At 23.5% G+C, this 16,280-nt stretch overlaps 5 protein-coding genes and 1 non-coding gene across 6 annotated transcripts; 4 read left to right on the top strand and 2 right to left on the bottom strand.

The window, feature by feature from the left end:
* Positions 1 to 99: 99 nt before the first annotated feature.
* Positions 100 to 6,389, top strand: PCHAS_1348600 (DNA-directed RNA polymerase III subunit RPC1, putative; the record flags this gene model as incomplete). Its single annotated transcript, XM_016799379.1, has 4 exons — positions 100 to 5,685; positions 5,778 to 5,899; positions 6,017 to 6,229; positions 6,326 to 6,389. The coding sequence occupies 4 exons, from the start codon at positions 100 to 102 to the stop codon at positions 6,387 to 6,389; spliced, it is 5,985 nt and encodes a 1,994-aa protein (XP_016654676.1).
* A 916-nt stretch (positions 6,390 to 7,305) lies between these two features.
* PCHAS_1348500 (PUB domain-containing protein, putative) lies at positions 7,306 to 8,475 on the top strand (the record flags this gene model as incomplete). The annotated part of the gene is made up of 1 exon (XM_738308.1): positions 7,306 to 8,475. The coding sequence occupies one exon, from the start codon at positions 7,306 to 7,308 to the stop codon at positions 8,473 to 8,475; it is 1,170 nt and encodes a 389-aa protein (XP_743401.1).
* A 97-nt stretch (positions 8,476 to 8,572) lies between these two features.
* PCHAS_1348400 (transcriptional regulatory protein sir2 homologue, putative) lies at positions 8,573 to 9,409 on the bottom strand (the record flags this gene model as incomplete). The annotated part of the gene is made up of 1 exon (XM_738307.2): positions 8,573 to 9,409. One exon carries the CDS (start codon positions 9,407 to 9,409, stop codon positions 8,573 to 8,575), a length of 837 nt encoding a protein of 278 aa, XP_743400.2.
* A 1,067-nt stretch (positions 9,410 to 10,476) lies between these two features.
* On the bottom strand, positions 10,477 to 10,690 carry PCHAS_1348350. Its single transcript, XR_007844674.1, has one exon. It is a non-coding gene; the product is annotated as a Plasmodium RNA of unkown function RUF1 (non-coding RNA).
* Positions 10,691 to 11,702: 1,012 nt separating this feature from the next.
* PCHAS_1348300 (conserved Plasmodium protein, unknown function) lies at positions 11,703 to 13,768 on the top strand (the record flags this gene model as incomplete). Its single annotated transcript, XM_016799378.1, has 9 exons — positions 11,703 to 11,750; positions 11,850 to 12,095; positions 12,252 to 12,327; positions 12,442 to 12,639; positions 12,735 to 12,824; positions 12,991 to 13,080; positions 13,199 to 13,332; positions 13,408 to 13,458; positions 13,553 to 13,768. 9 exons carry the CDS (start codon positions 11,703 to 11,705, stop codon positions 13,766 to 13,768), a joined length of 1,149 nt encoding a protein of 382 aa, XP_016654675.1.
* Positions 13,769 to 15,040: 1,272 nt separating this feature from the next.
* On the top strand, positions 15,041 to 16,276 carry PCHAS_1348200 (conserved protein, unknown function; the record flags this gene model as incomplete). The annotated part of the gene is made up of 1 exon (XM_739560.2): positions 15,041 to 16,276. One exon carries the CDS (start codon positions 15,041 to 15,043, stop codon positions 16,274 to 16,276), a length of 1,236 nt encoding a protein of 411 aa, XP_744653.2.
* Positions 16,277 to 16,280: the final 4 nt, after the last annotated feature.

Genomic DNA, 16,280 nt, shown 5'->3' with positions numbered 1-16,280 from the left:
TAAAATCGGAAGAGGTACGAAGGGGTACCATCTTCTTGGGTTACAAGTTTGCAGAGAATGCATAAACAAAAATATAAAAATTAAAAAGAGTTCAGAAAAATGGCGAACAATATAAAACTCGATGAACTAAAGGCACTCATCCACCATAAAAGTATGAAGAAAAATTTTGTAAAGGATGTGAAAAATAATTATGAAATCAAAAGTATAAATTTTGGAATTATGAGTAAAGAAGATATAATAAGATATTCAGAAGTTAAAATATTAAATAGAGAGATGTATAAAAATAATAGTAATGGTGTACCTTATCCATATGGTGTATTAGATTTAAGATTAGGAGCACATAAAAGTAATTCTATATGTGAAACATGTAAAAAAAAATTAATAAATTGTTCAGGTCATTTTGGTTATATAGAATTAAATTATCCTGTTTTTCATATAGGATATTATAAATATATTATTCATATATTATATTGTATATGTAAAACATGCTCTCATATATTATTACCATTAGAAAAAATCGAATTTTTTTCTAATTTAAAAAAAAAAAAAAATATTGATGATTCACTTTTTAAAAGACAATTCTTTAAGAGAATATTAAACATTTGCAAAAAGGTTAATAGATGTTATAAATGTGGAAGTCCACAAGGTGTTATAAAAAAAATAATAAAACCAAGTTTGGATCAGTTTATGAAATTAAAACATATTGTTAAAGTAAAAGAGAATGGAAAACAAGTTATAAAGGAAGAAGATTTAAATAGTTTATATGTATTAAAATTATTTAAAAATATAAATCCATTTTATATAAAATTATTAAATATAGAAAATCCAGAAAAACTTATTATTACTACATTGATAGTACCACCAAATACAATAAGACCATCAGTAATTATAGATGAGCATGGAACAGCAGAAGATGATTTAACGTGTATATTATCAGAAATTGCACAATTAAATAATACTATAAATAATCAATCTACTAATGGCTATCAAACTAATCAATTTCTAGGGAACATAGAATTTTTACAATTACAAGTTACAAGATTTATAAATAGTGATTCACCAGCTGTTTCTCAATTATTAGCAACACAGAATATTTCGAAACCAGGTAGAGGAATATGTCAGAGGTTAAAAGGGAAAGAAGGTAGATTTAGATGTAACTTATCAGGAAAAAGAGTTGACTTTTCAAGTAGGACTGTCATATCTCCAGATCCAAACATTTCAATAGATGAAGTGGTTATACCCAAGATAATAGCAATGAGATTAACTTATCCTGAAACGGTTAATAAATATAATATAGAAAAATTAAAAATGTTAATAAGAAATGGTTCGAATGTTTGGCCAGGAGCTAATTATATTATAAAAAAGAATATTAATATGAATTATGGTGAAGGTGGAAAAGTTGGAAATTCAATTATTGATATAGTAAAACGTTATGTTAAAAGGAGTAGAGAAATAAATACAGGTTCTAACAAAAATATAAATCATGACCTAAATCAAACTAGTGGTAATAATAATTTTGGAGGAAATAGAATTAGTTTAAAATATGCAAATAAAAAATATTTAATTGATAATTTAAAAATTGGTGATATAGTAGAAAGACATATTTGTGATGGTGATATTGTATTATTTAATAGACAACCATCTTTACATCGTATGTCAATTATGTGTCATAAAGCTCGAGTTATGGATTATAAAACATTTCGCTTTAATGAATGTGTATGTAGTCCATATAATGCAGATTTTGATGGGGATGAAATGAATTTACATGTACCTCAAACCGAAGAATCTAGAGCAGAAGCTTTATATCTAATGAATGTAAAACATAATTTAATTACTCCAAAGAATGGAGAAGTGATTATTGCTTTGACACAAGATTTTTTATCTGCTTCCTATGTAATTACAAATAAAGATACATTTCTTGATAGGGATCTATTTTGTTTATTGTGTTCCTACTTTTCAGATGCAAAAATTGATATTGAATTACCTGTACCAGCAATATTAAAACCGAAAGAATTATGGACAGGGAAACAATTAATAAGTGTTTTAATAAAACCAAATAAAAATGAAAATACAATAATAAATTTTGAAATGAAAGAAAGAGAATATTCAACAAAAAATGGAGATTTGAAATATTTATCACGAGATGATTCTTATGTTTGTTTTTATAAATCAGAATTAATTTGTGGATCATTAGGAAAAAAGGTTCTAGGTGCATCTAAATATGGATTATTTTATTATTTAATACATAATAATTCAACTCAAGTAGCATTACAAATAATGAATCGATTTTCAAAATTAAGTAGTCGATATTTTTCAAATAAAGGTATGACTATTGGTATTGATGATGTAACACCATCTCGTATATTAACTGATAAAAAGCGAGACCTACTTTTGAATGGGTATGAAAAAGTAAATAAAGAAATAATACTTTATAATGAAAAAAAAATGCAAATTCAACCAGGATGTACATTAGAAGAAACATTAGAAATTAAAGTAAAAAGTATTTTAGATGATTTACGTAATGATGCAGGTAGAACATGTAATCAATATTTGCCACATTTAAATAAGCCTTTAATTATGTTTAATTCTGGGGCAAAAGGTGCATTAATAAATATAGCACAAATGATTGCATGTGTCGGACAACAAAATGTATCGGGGCAAAGAATACAAAATGGATTTATTAATAGAACGTTACCACATTTTAATTTTCATTGTAAAGGATCAGAAAGTAGAGGGTTCGTTCAAAATTCTTTTTATACAGGATTAAATCCAACCGAATTTTTTTTTCATACCATGTCAGGAAGAGAAGGGTTAGTAGATACAGCTGTCAAAACTGCTGAAACTGGTTATATGCAAAGAAGACTTATGAAAGCATTAGAGGATTTATCTATACATTATGATTATTCAGTTAGATCATGTGATAAACAAATTATACAATTCATATATGGAGATGATGCATTAAACCCATCATACATCGATAGTAATCATACATACATGGATCAATTTGATAAAGTTTTTAATCATATAATTTCGATATCTCCTAGTCATACATTATTTTTATATCAATCAAGAAAAAATCAACAATCTGATTTATTAGAAACTGCTAAGGAAATACAAAAAGATAATTCTATTACTAGCGATTCAGATGATCAAGCAAGATGTAATAAGAATTCTTTGAATCCATTTGATTCGGCGCCATTTTCAGAAAGTTTTCAAAAAAATTCATCTTTTTTATCAAAAATAATTAACAAAATATCCCAAAAAATGAAAGAAATAAATGAAGGTGATGTACTTATACCTTTGGAACATGATGTAGAGTTTGTTGGGAAAGTCCTTGGCGAAAATTGTGGCGAAGAAAGTAGGGAACATAACAGAATGGACGATGAAGCAAACATAACTTTATCTGAAAAAAATCAAGCAATACTACCATCAAATAAGGTTAAAGAAATAGCATACCATCTTAACCAGTACCGAAATATTGTGGAATGTATAAATATATTAAAAAAAAAAACTTATATAAAAAATAATGACATAAATAATAGTGATATATTATTTTTAAATGAAATAGAACGAAGATATTTAAATAATAAGTATAATAAGATGAGTAAAAATATTCGAAAAAAAATTGAAATTGTAAATAATATATATAAAAAAGAAAATAATAAAATAAACAAAATAAAAGAAAAACTAAAAGATGAATATTTTTATCCATCAATGGATGATTCGAATTTTATCAGGCAGTTAATGAGGATTGCAACAAAAGAAGTTAACGAAACAGATGATCCAGCTGTTGCAACAAACAAGGGAGTACTATCTAAAATGCATTTATATAAAGATGGTAATCATAACAAGAACATTTCCTATAATCAATATATACAAAATAATATAAATTTTAATAAAAATATAAAAAATGAATATATAGAAATATTTGACAAAATAACTGAATGTGAATTATTATATGAAAATAAATGTTACAAACAGATGATTAAAAATATTATAGCATTTGTTAGTGTTTTTGAAATAGTATGTGATGTTAAACAACATTATATATTATTTCCTTATGAAATATTAACATGGACTAATTTTTTATTAAGTTATGTTACGGAAACAATCCCTTTAAATATTTATTCGCATACAAATATATCTAAAAGAGAAAATCCAACACATCAAAAAAATACAAAAACGATGAAAATATATATTGAAGAAATAAAAAAATGGTTATTATTAAAGGCTATAAATATATACAAATTTTTTAAATATAAAAAAGGTGTTGAATTAATTAAAAAAAATGATTATTATAATTTTGTAGAATCAAATGGAAAATTTAATTCTTATGATCCATCATATAGATCTATGATATATGATTATTCATTTATAAATTTAAAACAGTTATATATATTTATTTATTTCAACATTTCCAAATATTTCAAGTATATATCATCTCCTGGTGATGCAGTTGGTTCAATTTCTGCACAATCCATTGGTGAACCAGGTACACAAATGACTTTAAAAACTTTTCATTTTGCTGGGGTAGCTAGTATGAATGTTACTCTTGGTGTACCACGTATAAAAGAAATAATAAATGCATCGAATGTAATTCAAACTCCAATATTAAACATCCCTTTACGTATAAAAGATAATTATAATTTTGCTTTAATGATGAAATCAAAACTTGAAAAAACATCAATAAGAGATATATGTGAATATATAAAAGAAAATTATTGTCCTAAAGGCATATTTATATCTATCAAATTTAATGAAGAACTTATACAAAAATTATTTTTAAATATTAATGCATATACTATTAGAGATGTTATATTAAAACAAACACATATTAGTAAAATTAAAATTAACAAGATATATATTGATGTTATAAATAATTATAAATTACATATTTCTATCAAAAATGATGAATTTATATTTTTTCAAATTGAATCATTGAAAAAGGGTTTATTAGATTTGTTAGTATATGGTGATAAAGATATCAAACGATGTATAATCAAAAAGGAAGAAGTTGAAGTAACAGATGATGAAGGGGAAGAAAATAATGACAATGAATTAGAAAACAAAATAAATCCATTTATAAATAATGCAGAAAATATGTCTGATAATAAATCAGTGAAACAAACAAGTGATTGTAACGAAAACAATTTGGAGAATCACATTTCTAGTACTGATATTATTCAGGATGAAAATGTTGGTGAAAACAATTTGGAAAAGGAAGAGCAATATATAAAAGTCGAAAATGTGATGGATGCATCGAACAGCCAATTGAAAGAGGATCATAATTATGTAAAGCAATTTGAAACTGGCCAAATAAAAACGGAACAGAAAAGTATAAAACAATACGGTGATGATAATGCTACTTTATGTGGTAGCAGTTCAAAGGAGGATGAAGAAATGATTGATCTTAGTGCAGTCAACCTTGATACCTTAAACTTTGACGAAATAAATGTTGAAAATATAACTGATGATAAAATTGAAATGTATGATGAAGAGTATTATGATTCATCAAATGATTTAAAGGATAAAGATAATTATTATCAAAAAAAACAAAAAAAAAAAAAAAAAAAAAAAACACAATATTCAATATTAGTCGAAGGGAATGCCCTAAATTATATTCTTGGCTTAGAGGGTGTCGATTTCAAACATATTATATCAAATCATGTCATTAACGTTTTTCAGGTTTGTTCATAAAAAAGTATATCATAATAATGCAGCTTTATTTGTGTTGGTATCTTTATATTTTTCTTTTTTTTTTTCATATTCTTGTGCAGGTATTAGGAATCGAAGCAGCAAGAGTAACTATAATAAATGAAATTAAAAAATGTATTGAAGCATATAGTATTGACATAGACATAAGACATATCATGTTGTTAGCTGACATAATGGCCTTTACGTAAGACAATTATAAGATCATACATGCTGGCATATTTCATCAGTTTGTGTTTTTACAGACTAGTTTTATTTCTCTTGTTGCACTTTCATTATGTTTTATATTTTTCTTTTTTTTTAGAGGAGAAATTTTAGGTATAAACAGATTTGGTATACAAAAGGCCCGTCAAAGTACATTAATGTTGGCATCATTTGAAGAAACAAACGAGCATTTATTTGTTTCATCATTTTTTAAAAATAATGACGAAATTAATAATATAAGTGAAAGTATAATAGTAGGAAAAAATATTCCAATCGGAACTGGTTCATTCGAGCTCCTTTATGATTACAAACAGTAAGTCGCACATGAATATTTAACAAGCTATATGTTTTACATATGCATATAAAATATGTCTGAAATGTTTACTTACGATTTCTTTTCCATTTTTAGGCCCAATGAACAGAAAAATTTAACTTTATTGGAACGAGCAGAAAGAGAACTGAAAATTAATTAATTTTTTTTATTGTGTTGTGTATATTTTTACACCTATTAATTATTATCATTATTAATCTCAGCTTTTGCTAATTCTTTTTTTACTTATTTGTTGTAACATATATATTTTCCGTTATAAATATTTTTTTATTTTGTAAATTTTTTAAACTTGAAAATTATCATAATATATCTACCATATAACTTATTCGTATATTATTATTGATATTTCTTTATAATCTTATAATTTTGTTTTTTCTCATATCCTGAATAATATTTATCATGCTTGTAAAGCATAGGAATATTTTTGATGGCTTTATTTAAATAATAAGTAAATCTATATACAATAAATTTTGTTTCACCGTTCAATCTTGGCATATTAGGGTTATAGCTAATTCGGTTTTTTTCGCCATACTTTTCAGCTATTTTAGGTATTCATATTTTTCTTATTTTTTAATTTCTATTTTGGGCAATATTATTATTCTATACAGTTAGCTAACCTTAACTAAAAAAAATAATTTTTTAAACATCTTTAGTTTGCTTATCGAATTTGCATATAATTATCAAATATGCAGCAGGTGTTTTGGGAAAATAAAATATTTCTTTCATGATTTATTTTGAAAAATTTTGATACATGTATGGATGCGGTTACATAAGTATATATACATATATATATTTTATTTTTTTATTCTATTTTGTAAGGATAATTTTTATATAAATCCGTTGTAGAATGATTCATAACAAAAACGAGAGCAATGTTTATATAGCTTGCAATATTGTGTAAAATAAAAAGCGCGAGAAAACTTGTATATAGTATATGCCCAAGGTATGGCATTTCTTTAAACTAAGAGCAAACAAGGATTCGTAGCCATTGTTATATACCCAAGCTTTTATTTATTTGTTTATTCATTTGTTTATTCATTTTCTTATATGCACATACAATGACAGACTACAAAGTAGCGGAGATGTCTATAGAAGAAATGAAAACGATTTGCAGTGAACTACTTAACTCGAAGGAAGAGGAAGTATTCAATAAACTCAGTCTATATAATGAACTAGATAATAAATTAAAAAAGATTCAACCAATTATAACAAGAATAAAACTAAGAAGAAATGAAACATGTGAAGAAAAAAAAATATATGGAGAAAAGATGATAAAAAATATAGATATATTATTAGAACGGTATGAAATAATTTATAATATATTTGAAGAAGAATTAAGTGTTTTTAAAGAAAATTATGAAATTGAAAAAAAAAAACAAATCGAACAAAAATTATTACAAGAAAAACAGAGAAAAAAAGACGAAGAAGAATTATTAAATCAAGGAAGAATAAAAACGAAAGAGGAGGAAGAAGAAATTCAAAAAAGAAATGAAGAAAAATTAAAAAATCTAAAAAAAGAAAAAGAAAAATATGAAAATAAAATGAATACTATTGAAACAATTAAAGCATTAATAAAGGAAAAAGGTAACTTTTTTTATGAACAAATAGTAGCAGCTTGTAATAAAGAAGATGCTATAAAATATATATACACACAATTAGGTGAATCCCAAGAAAATATTCAAAACCATATTAATAATATTACTAAAGAGAATGGTGATATATACTTTACAAACCCTGTCCATATATTAGATTGTATTTATTTAATTTATAAAAATAATAAATTTAAACCTTTTAAAGAAGCAATGAAAAATATTATTGAATATTTAGAAGAACTTATAAAAAATATAGGGGATGAAAAATTAAAACTAATTAATCTTATGAATAAAACATTTCAAAATAATATTTTATCAAAAAGTGGTACTATATTTATATTTATTATAATTGGATATGTTCTTAAAAAATCGGAAGAAATAGAGCATGTATTGAAAAAGTTAAATAGAGAAATAAACAATGAAAATATTTATATATATCTAGAAGAACCCAATATCACTATAAATTATGATAAGTGGGAAAAATGGTTCAACAATATGCATGCATCTTTAGATGTATTATGCACATTTTATAGACATCTAAATAAATATTCAGATGTTCCTGATGATGAAAAAGTGAAATCTATTTTTTTGTATTTAAAGGAAAAATTCTCAGCTGATCAAAAATCGGATATATAACATAAACGAAACAAACAAAATTACGAAAAAAATAAGTGAAATAAAAAAATGATAAAAATAAAGCTTATTGTGTATACTCACAAATATGCATATATTATTATTTCTCCTCTTTTAATATTTTGATCAAATTGGCTAGCTCACTAAACTTTGCGAGTAAGTGATAATCAGCCATTCTATTCGTTATATACGTTTTTTCTATATTTATTTCAACAATTTTTTTTTTTTTTTTACTGGCAAAATAACATAAATTAGTAGCTGTTGATACAGTGGAAGATGTTCCGATAACTAATAGCAAATCGCATTTTGTTATTTCATCTTCAGCTTCCTTTAATAAATCTTTTGATATAACTTCTCCAAATAAAACAATGTTTGGTTTAAATATTCCACCACATGGACATTCAGGTGGTAATTGATGCATAAAATGCGATGTTTTTTGTAACATTATTTTATTTAATTGTACAGTTTTATTACATGTACAGCATAATGCTTCGAAAATATTACCATGCAAAGGAATTACTTTTGTATTTCCACTTTCTTCATGTAATCCATCAATGTTTTGTGTAATTATAGATTTTAAATATCCTAAATTTTCTAATTTTGATAAAGCTACATGTCCAGGATTTAATCCTATTTCATAATCGGATGATATGTCTTTTATTACTTCCCATATCTTTTCTGGATATTTCCAAAATCCCCAAATAGTTCCATATATTTTTGGATCATATTTACTCCATATAGAATCATTTGAACCTCGAAAACTTGGTATGTTACTTTCTGCTGATGTTCCAGACCCTGTCAAGGCAACTATATACTTGCTGCTTTTTATTATTTCAGCAAATTTCTCCATTGTAATATCTTCCGTGTCCTTCTTCATGCCATATATCATTAAGTTGCCCATCTCGTTTTCGTCAAGCATATCAAATATATCTTCCATTAATAATAATACAATATTATGAATGAATATATTGAGAATATGGGTCTTTTAACTACATACATAATATTTATAAATTAAGGGAGTTATTGTGTGTATTTATTTATCTATATATTCATATTTATTATGTACAATATGAATTGTTACTCCAAAATATAGATAGCACTATATTCGTTCTTAATAAAAAACACATTTACAATTTTCAAAAAAAACATCATACGGTAATATCTCATTAAAAAATGAGAATTTCTAATTTTTTATTAACAGCCTTAAGTTTGTAATGAACTTAATAAAAAATATATTCGTAATAAACAATTTAATCTTAAGTATTATTAATTTTAAAAAATTCTACATTTAAAAGGGATGGTACTCACCATGTATTTGTTTGTTATGTATAAAAGTTTTAATTTATAAAATTTTATTGAATATGTTGTTAATACTAAAAATGGATTTTTTTTTCTTCTTAAGTTAATGTTAAAAGGGCATGTTAATTTTTTTTAAATGCTAATAAAATAATTATTATTATAGTTGCATTGAAAAATGTAAGTATATTTAATAAGACCATAAAATGGAAAAAGAGTTTATCGAAAATTTAATTTATTCCTACATATGTAATTATCATTTATTTGTTTATAAAAATATATTTATTTTTTTAAAAAGGAAATAAAATATTTTCCATATATTATTTCCCATAATTTTTTTGTCCATTTTTTTTATAGCCAAAAAGAAATAATTATTGGAACAATAAAATATTATGAACAGTCAGGAAAAAATTAAAAAAAATACACTACCATTATTTAATGCTACTATTTTAGCTAGATAAAAAAAAACATAATAAATCTTAAACACCTTATAATTTTATACATACTTTTTATGGATTAGAGAAAGACATTTTTACATTTTTGGCATATTGAATAGGTAAGAAAATTGAAAATGGAAATATACAATGACCTCAATAATAAAATATACACACATATATAATTTTTTTTAGCTTATTAAACCAAATGTTCGTATAGTTAGCTAGCTTGAACTTTGTGTTTTCATAAAAAACTATAAAATATATAAAGTTATTTTTTTCAACAAATATAGTAATATGTATTTTTTGTGGGTGTACCAATCCGTTTGTTCAACAATATTCAACATTACTTAACGAGAAGCTGCCACACCGGCGTTGAAAACGTTGGGAATATGGAATGGCTCTTCCAAGAACAATTACTATTCTAGTAATAATTCCCCTTGTAGTCTACCAAAAGATAAACAACAAGAAAAACTATTCCTAAAATAGCTATTCAAGATCGATTTTTTTAGGTTAAAAATAAATAACGATGTAATATGGGTTATCAAAATTAAATCGCTGAGTGTATTTTAACCAGGATTTCCATTTTATGTATATAATATGTATATACACATAATTTATACAAAATATTTCTATGTTTTAAAATAAATATTTTGCATTTGGAAATTATTTCATTATTTCTTTTTTTACATGTATAATATGGCCTCTAACAATATATATATATATATATAATTTTGCATATAAAAAAATATATATAGTAAATATATATTATTTTTTTACCTATTTAATTTTATGTTTTTTTTTCATTCAAATTAAGATCTTTAATTTACAATTTTTCGCCTATTGTTGAAAAATACTATATTTTTATTTTTTTATTTTATTCATTAAAGCTTGAGAATATAAATATTGCTAGTTTACAATAATTATTATGCATATATATACAAAAATATATGCCATATTAAACTTTGTAAGCATGCATTATTCATTAGGTATTTTTTTCAACATAAATATTGTACCACTCGTGAATGTATAATTTATTATTTTGGTGGTTTACAAGAAATTGTATAAAATACAATAAAATAAACTTTTAATTTTTATAAAATATTTTTTATAATTTTTATGAATCAATTTCAGTAAATTTCAACATCCTATTTATCTATTTTCTTTACTTTATTTCTGCACAGAAAAAAAACATAAAGTTGTATAGGCATCATGAATAATCATAATATAATTTTTATTTATTTTTAAAAGACCTTACCCCCATGCATATAATTTATATTACCTACTTTTTAAAGCACCATTATTTTTTTTATTAATAGAGTATATATATATTTTTATAGCATATTCTATATAAGGGAAATTATATCATAGCACATGTTTACAGACAATTTCCCAAGGCGTTTGCTTTAGATATTATAGACGTCTATGTAACATATTTTAATTATAAAATATGAGTTTCCAAAAAATGACAAAAAGTATATATCATTTTTATCAAAAAACATGAACGAAGATATTTTAAAAGCGCTAACAAACAGAGAATTAAAAAAGGTTAAAACATAAAAATTCAAAAAATATGTTCATTATTATTTGAATAGTTTTAGTATTTCATTGTTGCACACAAATCATATGTTCAAATTTTATATGTAGACTATTTTAGAAAAAGCACAAAAGGTTTTATCAGAAAGGAAAAATATTATAAATGAAAAAAGTACAAATCTTCTTAGTGTTGTAAAAACGAATAATAGCATACCATGTTGTAATGAAGACGATGAGGAATATGAAGTAGGAAATAAGGATAATATAAGTTTGGATGATAAAAATAATTTAACCTTAGAAAATAAAAATATCCATTTTTTTAATCTTCAAGATTTTTCACTGAGATATTCAAAAACGGTTTATTTAAATAAAATTAAACTTTTCATAAATTTTTTTTCAATGTCACATTTTTAACAGTTTCTTTTCATTTGTTTTGTATAGATATATGTACTTGTTTATTTATATACCATTTAATGTCTGGTTATTTTACATTTTTAAAACATTCTCATTCAGTGTAAAATAAACAATTTGAATTATGAAAGTATCGAATATGAGCTTTTAGTGTCCTTTATGAACACATTCAACAATAGTAAGAATCTTATGCTTTTCTACAATTGCATTTTTATTTATTCAGCTTGAGTGCTTATATGGATATGTATATTTTCTCTTTTTGTCATTTACATACAAATTTTTCTTTATACAGAAATAAAATTTCATCTAAAATTAAATAACAATGATATGCATGAAGATAAAGAAAATTGTATACTTCACAAAATGGTGAAAATATTTAGTGACAAACTTATACTTTGTTGTACAAACCCTATAATTATGTTCACACAAAATAATGACAATAATAGTTTATTTGACAAAGAACTAGTTTCCCAAGTTAGCGCCTTTTTTAGTAAGACCAAATCATTCTTTAACCTGTCTATGCATATGCATGTGTACGTGATAAACAGGTTAATATTTTCTTTATTTTGCTACCTTTTTTTATAGATCAAATCGAAGAATATGAAGATTTTGAGAATTTATTTAAAAATTGTCTAACTACAATACTGGAAAAAATTTTTAATTTCAAGCCCAATGGTAAGCATTCCTAATTCATATAAGCATGCATAACAAGTTAATGTAAATTGGTTAATTAGAAGAGAAAATACATTTCATATTGGCAATAAATTTTAGGAAATGGTTTATCTTTAATTCTCAACATTTTTTTTTAAATTTTATTTATTACATATTTTTTTTGAACAAGCTGACGATATGGCTACCTGGGTTTCCAGACAAGCTTTTGTGGATCTTGTAAAAATAATAATTGAAAAGAGTGCAAAAAGAAATGAACAATGTAATATAATAAAAAGAGTAAATATGTGTGTGTGCTTATTTCGAATTTGTCAATAAATATATGGACAATAAATTGTTACATTAACTTTTTGTGTGTGCAATTTTTTTCAAATTAATAGGTATAATATATACAGCCGATATAATAAAAAAAAATTACACAAATTTAGGATTTTTTCAAGTTGATAATGTTGTTGTTTTAATCGAAATAATTCAATATGCGATAATTAATTTATCAGAACATAAATATAATGAGGTATGTAATTACAACTTTTGTAATTGTTACTAATTTTTATGAAACTAACAATTTTTATTTTATTTTTTTGTGTAGAAATGTGTTTCATTTGTAAATGAAAAATGGTTTGAGAGTCTCCAAGGTTTGGTACAATCATAGCAAAAGAGAAAAAAAAAATAATAAGGAAAATATTATTTTTAATAAAATGTTTGTTCATAAATACATGCACATACTTATTTAGATGATGACCCTAAAAAATTGCGAGTGGAAGATATTCCTAAATCAGCTAGTTGTGATAGAAACATTCCTTTGTGATAAAAAAAGACAAAATACAAAAAAAACCTTTAACGAATTACATAAACAGCAAGTTGAACTTTCAGCGATTAAAAATAGTTCGTATTCCAAATGGTTTAAAATTGAATTGCCCCTTTCAATGAGTCTATTCAAAGGTGTTTAAAATGGTAATATATTAAGATTTATAAGAATGCTATTATTTCTACATATATGTGTGCGTTTATATAATAGCCAATCTTTAAAATGCATGTTTTTTTTTTCGTAATACAATGAAACTATTTGATTAAAATAAAACATGTGGGTGTTATGAAAGAAATCCAAAATGTGACCATTCCAACATTGTATATATGTATGATACAAGATTGTATAAAAATAAAAAAGAAAAATCTTGTGAAATATATTTTAAAAATCTTCAACGGATAATTATAAACACTTTTATTTATATGTAATAAAAAATTATATATATACCATCATTTATCATTTTTAAAAATGCATAAATTTGTTGACATTTTTTAAAAATTATATCATAAGCAATATAATACGTCTTATATGAAATTATTTTATTTTTGTCCGTTTAACTGTTTATTTTTTTTATTATGAATGGTCTATTTTTTTCATTTTTGTTTTCATGTTTATAAATTATTTTTTTTTCACCAATGCAACTGAAGGGGGATTCCTTAATTTTGTGTGTGATAAAAAATATATATCAATTAAAATACATATTAACTATATATTTTATTTTATTTATTATGTAAAAATAATGGAAATGTGATGGATAATAAATAGGTAACATATGTATATATAATGTTGATGTTAAAATATAAATTCACGGATATAGCAACTTAATAAAAAGTAACTACAATAAATTTGTATAGAGAACAAAAAATATAATATATTCCATTAAGATTTAAAAAGTTTTATTTTTTATTATTTTTATTATATTTTTGATAATGGAAAAATAACAAAATTTAGGAAATAAATAAAATATATATGTTATATAGCATATTAATATTCCTATAATTTTATCGATATTGTATTATTTGGTTTATTAGTTCGTTTTGTTGATTTATTTTTCCTGTTTTATTTTAATTTTGCTTTAAAAAAATATTTTTATGAACAATTCCTAATACATGATTTTTATTATATATAGATTATAGCAACAACAAAGATTAAAGGTATAAACTGTATATCAGCATTTACAAATTTTTATATACAATCATATGTATGTCACAAATAATATGCAACATACAGTACATTTATAAATGTTATTACATGTGTATAGTCATTATCAAGTACCCAAATGCCTTTGTATAAAATCGATCGAAAAAAGCGTAGCAAACATTGGATGTTTATAAATATAAGTATGTTAAAATAAAGTGTATATATATATTATGCTTATTTGCCCTCATGCATATATTTTTAAAAGGACCAAAGGATGTTCAAAAATATCAGAAGAATCTCACATTCGGGAATATTTACAGAAAACAATAAGATAAAACAAATAAATACAAGCCTTCGATATTTTAATGCTACTTTGTTTAAAGACAATGGATATCCTGTGAATAGTATTATATATCCTAAAATTTTTTATGTAAATCATATAAATAAAGATGATAGAAATTGTAATAGTATTTACACTCCCCATTTTGGAAATGTGGAACTAAAAAATCGAAACAATAATATATTTAGAAATGTTATTATCAATAAGTATGTATCATCATATAATCAAAATAGCTATTTAAAATGTTTAGAAAGTTTTCACTCGGTTTCGGGCAAGCATGACCACAAGGGTGGAGACTTAAGTTCAAATGGAAAACGGGCAAATGGAAAAAGCGAACAAGACGAAAAGCAAAAAAAAACACATGAACAAGCAGGCCAAATCAATAATAGCTCATTAAATAATAGTAACAATCAAGTATCGGGAATAAACGATAAAAGCCATAATAAAAATAATATTTGGGGAAGAGGGAAAAGCTATTTGAAAAATGTGCATTCTCTATTAATTACAAAAAGTATAAAAGAAATGTTAATTCATTTCAAAAGTAAACATAGTTATAAAATAGTTGTAAAAAGAATACAAATGGAAAAAAAACTTTTTATCAATATTTTAAAAAAATATAAAATGAAATCAGAAAGTTTAAAAAACAATTCAAGTGAAGAAATATATAGAAAAGCAATAATGAATACAAAAAAAAAAATATCTACATTTCTAAAAAGAAATAATAATAAATCTTTTATGGATATATATAATGAAGAAAAAAACAAATATAAATTAAGAAAAGAAAAATTATTACAATCACAAGAAAAGCTTATTAATAAATCTAAAATAGCTCATTCAAATATTAAAAACTTTTTTAAGAAATATGGTTATGTTGGTTTGGGAACCTATTTTGGTGTTTTCCTAATAACATTTTTTGCTTCCTATTTGTTTGTTCATTTTAAATATATATCATTATCAGATTTAAAATATTTATCAGAAAAAATGCATTTGAATAAATACATTGATGATGATTTACATAAAAAAATTGATTCTTTATGGGGAGAACTCATATTTGCATATATAGCATCCAAAGTTACTGAGCCTCTTAGAATAGTTATAACAGTTATAATAACACCATATATAGCCAAAGTTATTAGAATAAAAAGGGGTAGTAGAATAAAAAATAACTAGTTTT

This window comes from Plasmodium chabaudi (genome assembly GCF_900002335.3).
Source record: "Plasmodium chabaudi chabaudi strain AS genome assembly, chromosome: 13".
Classification (NCBI taxonomy): Eukaryota; Apicomplexa; class Aconoidasida; order Haemosporida; family Plasmodiidae; genus Plasmodium; species Plasmodium chabaudi.
This window is presented reverse-complemented; position numbering and strand designations above follow the sequence as displayed.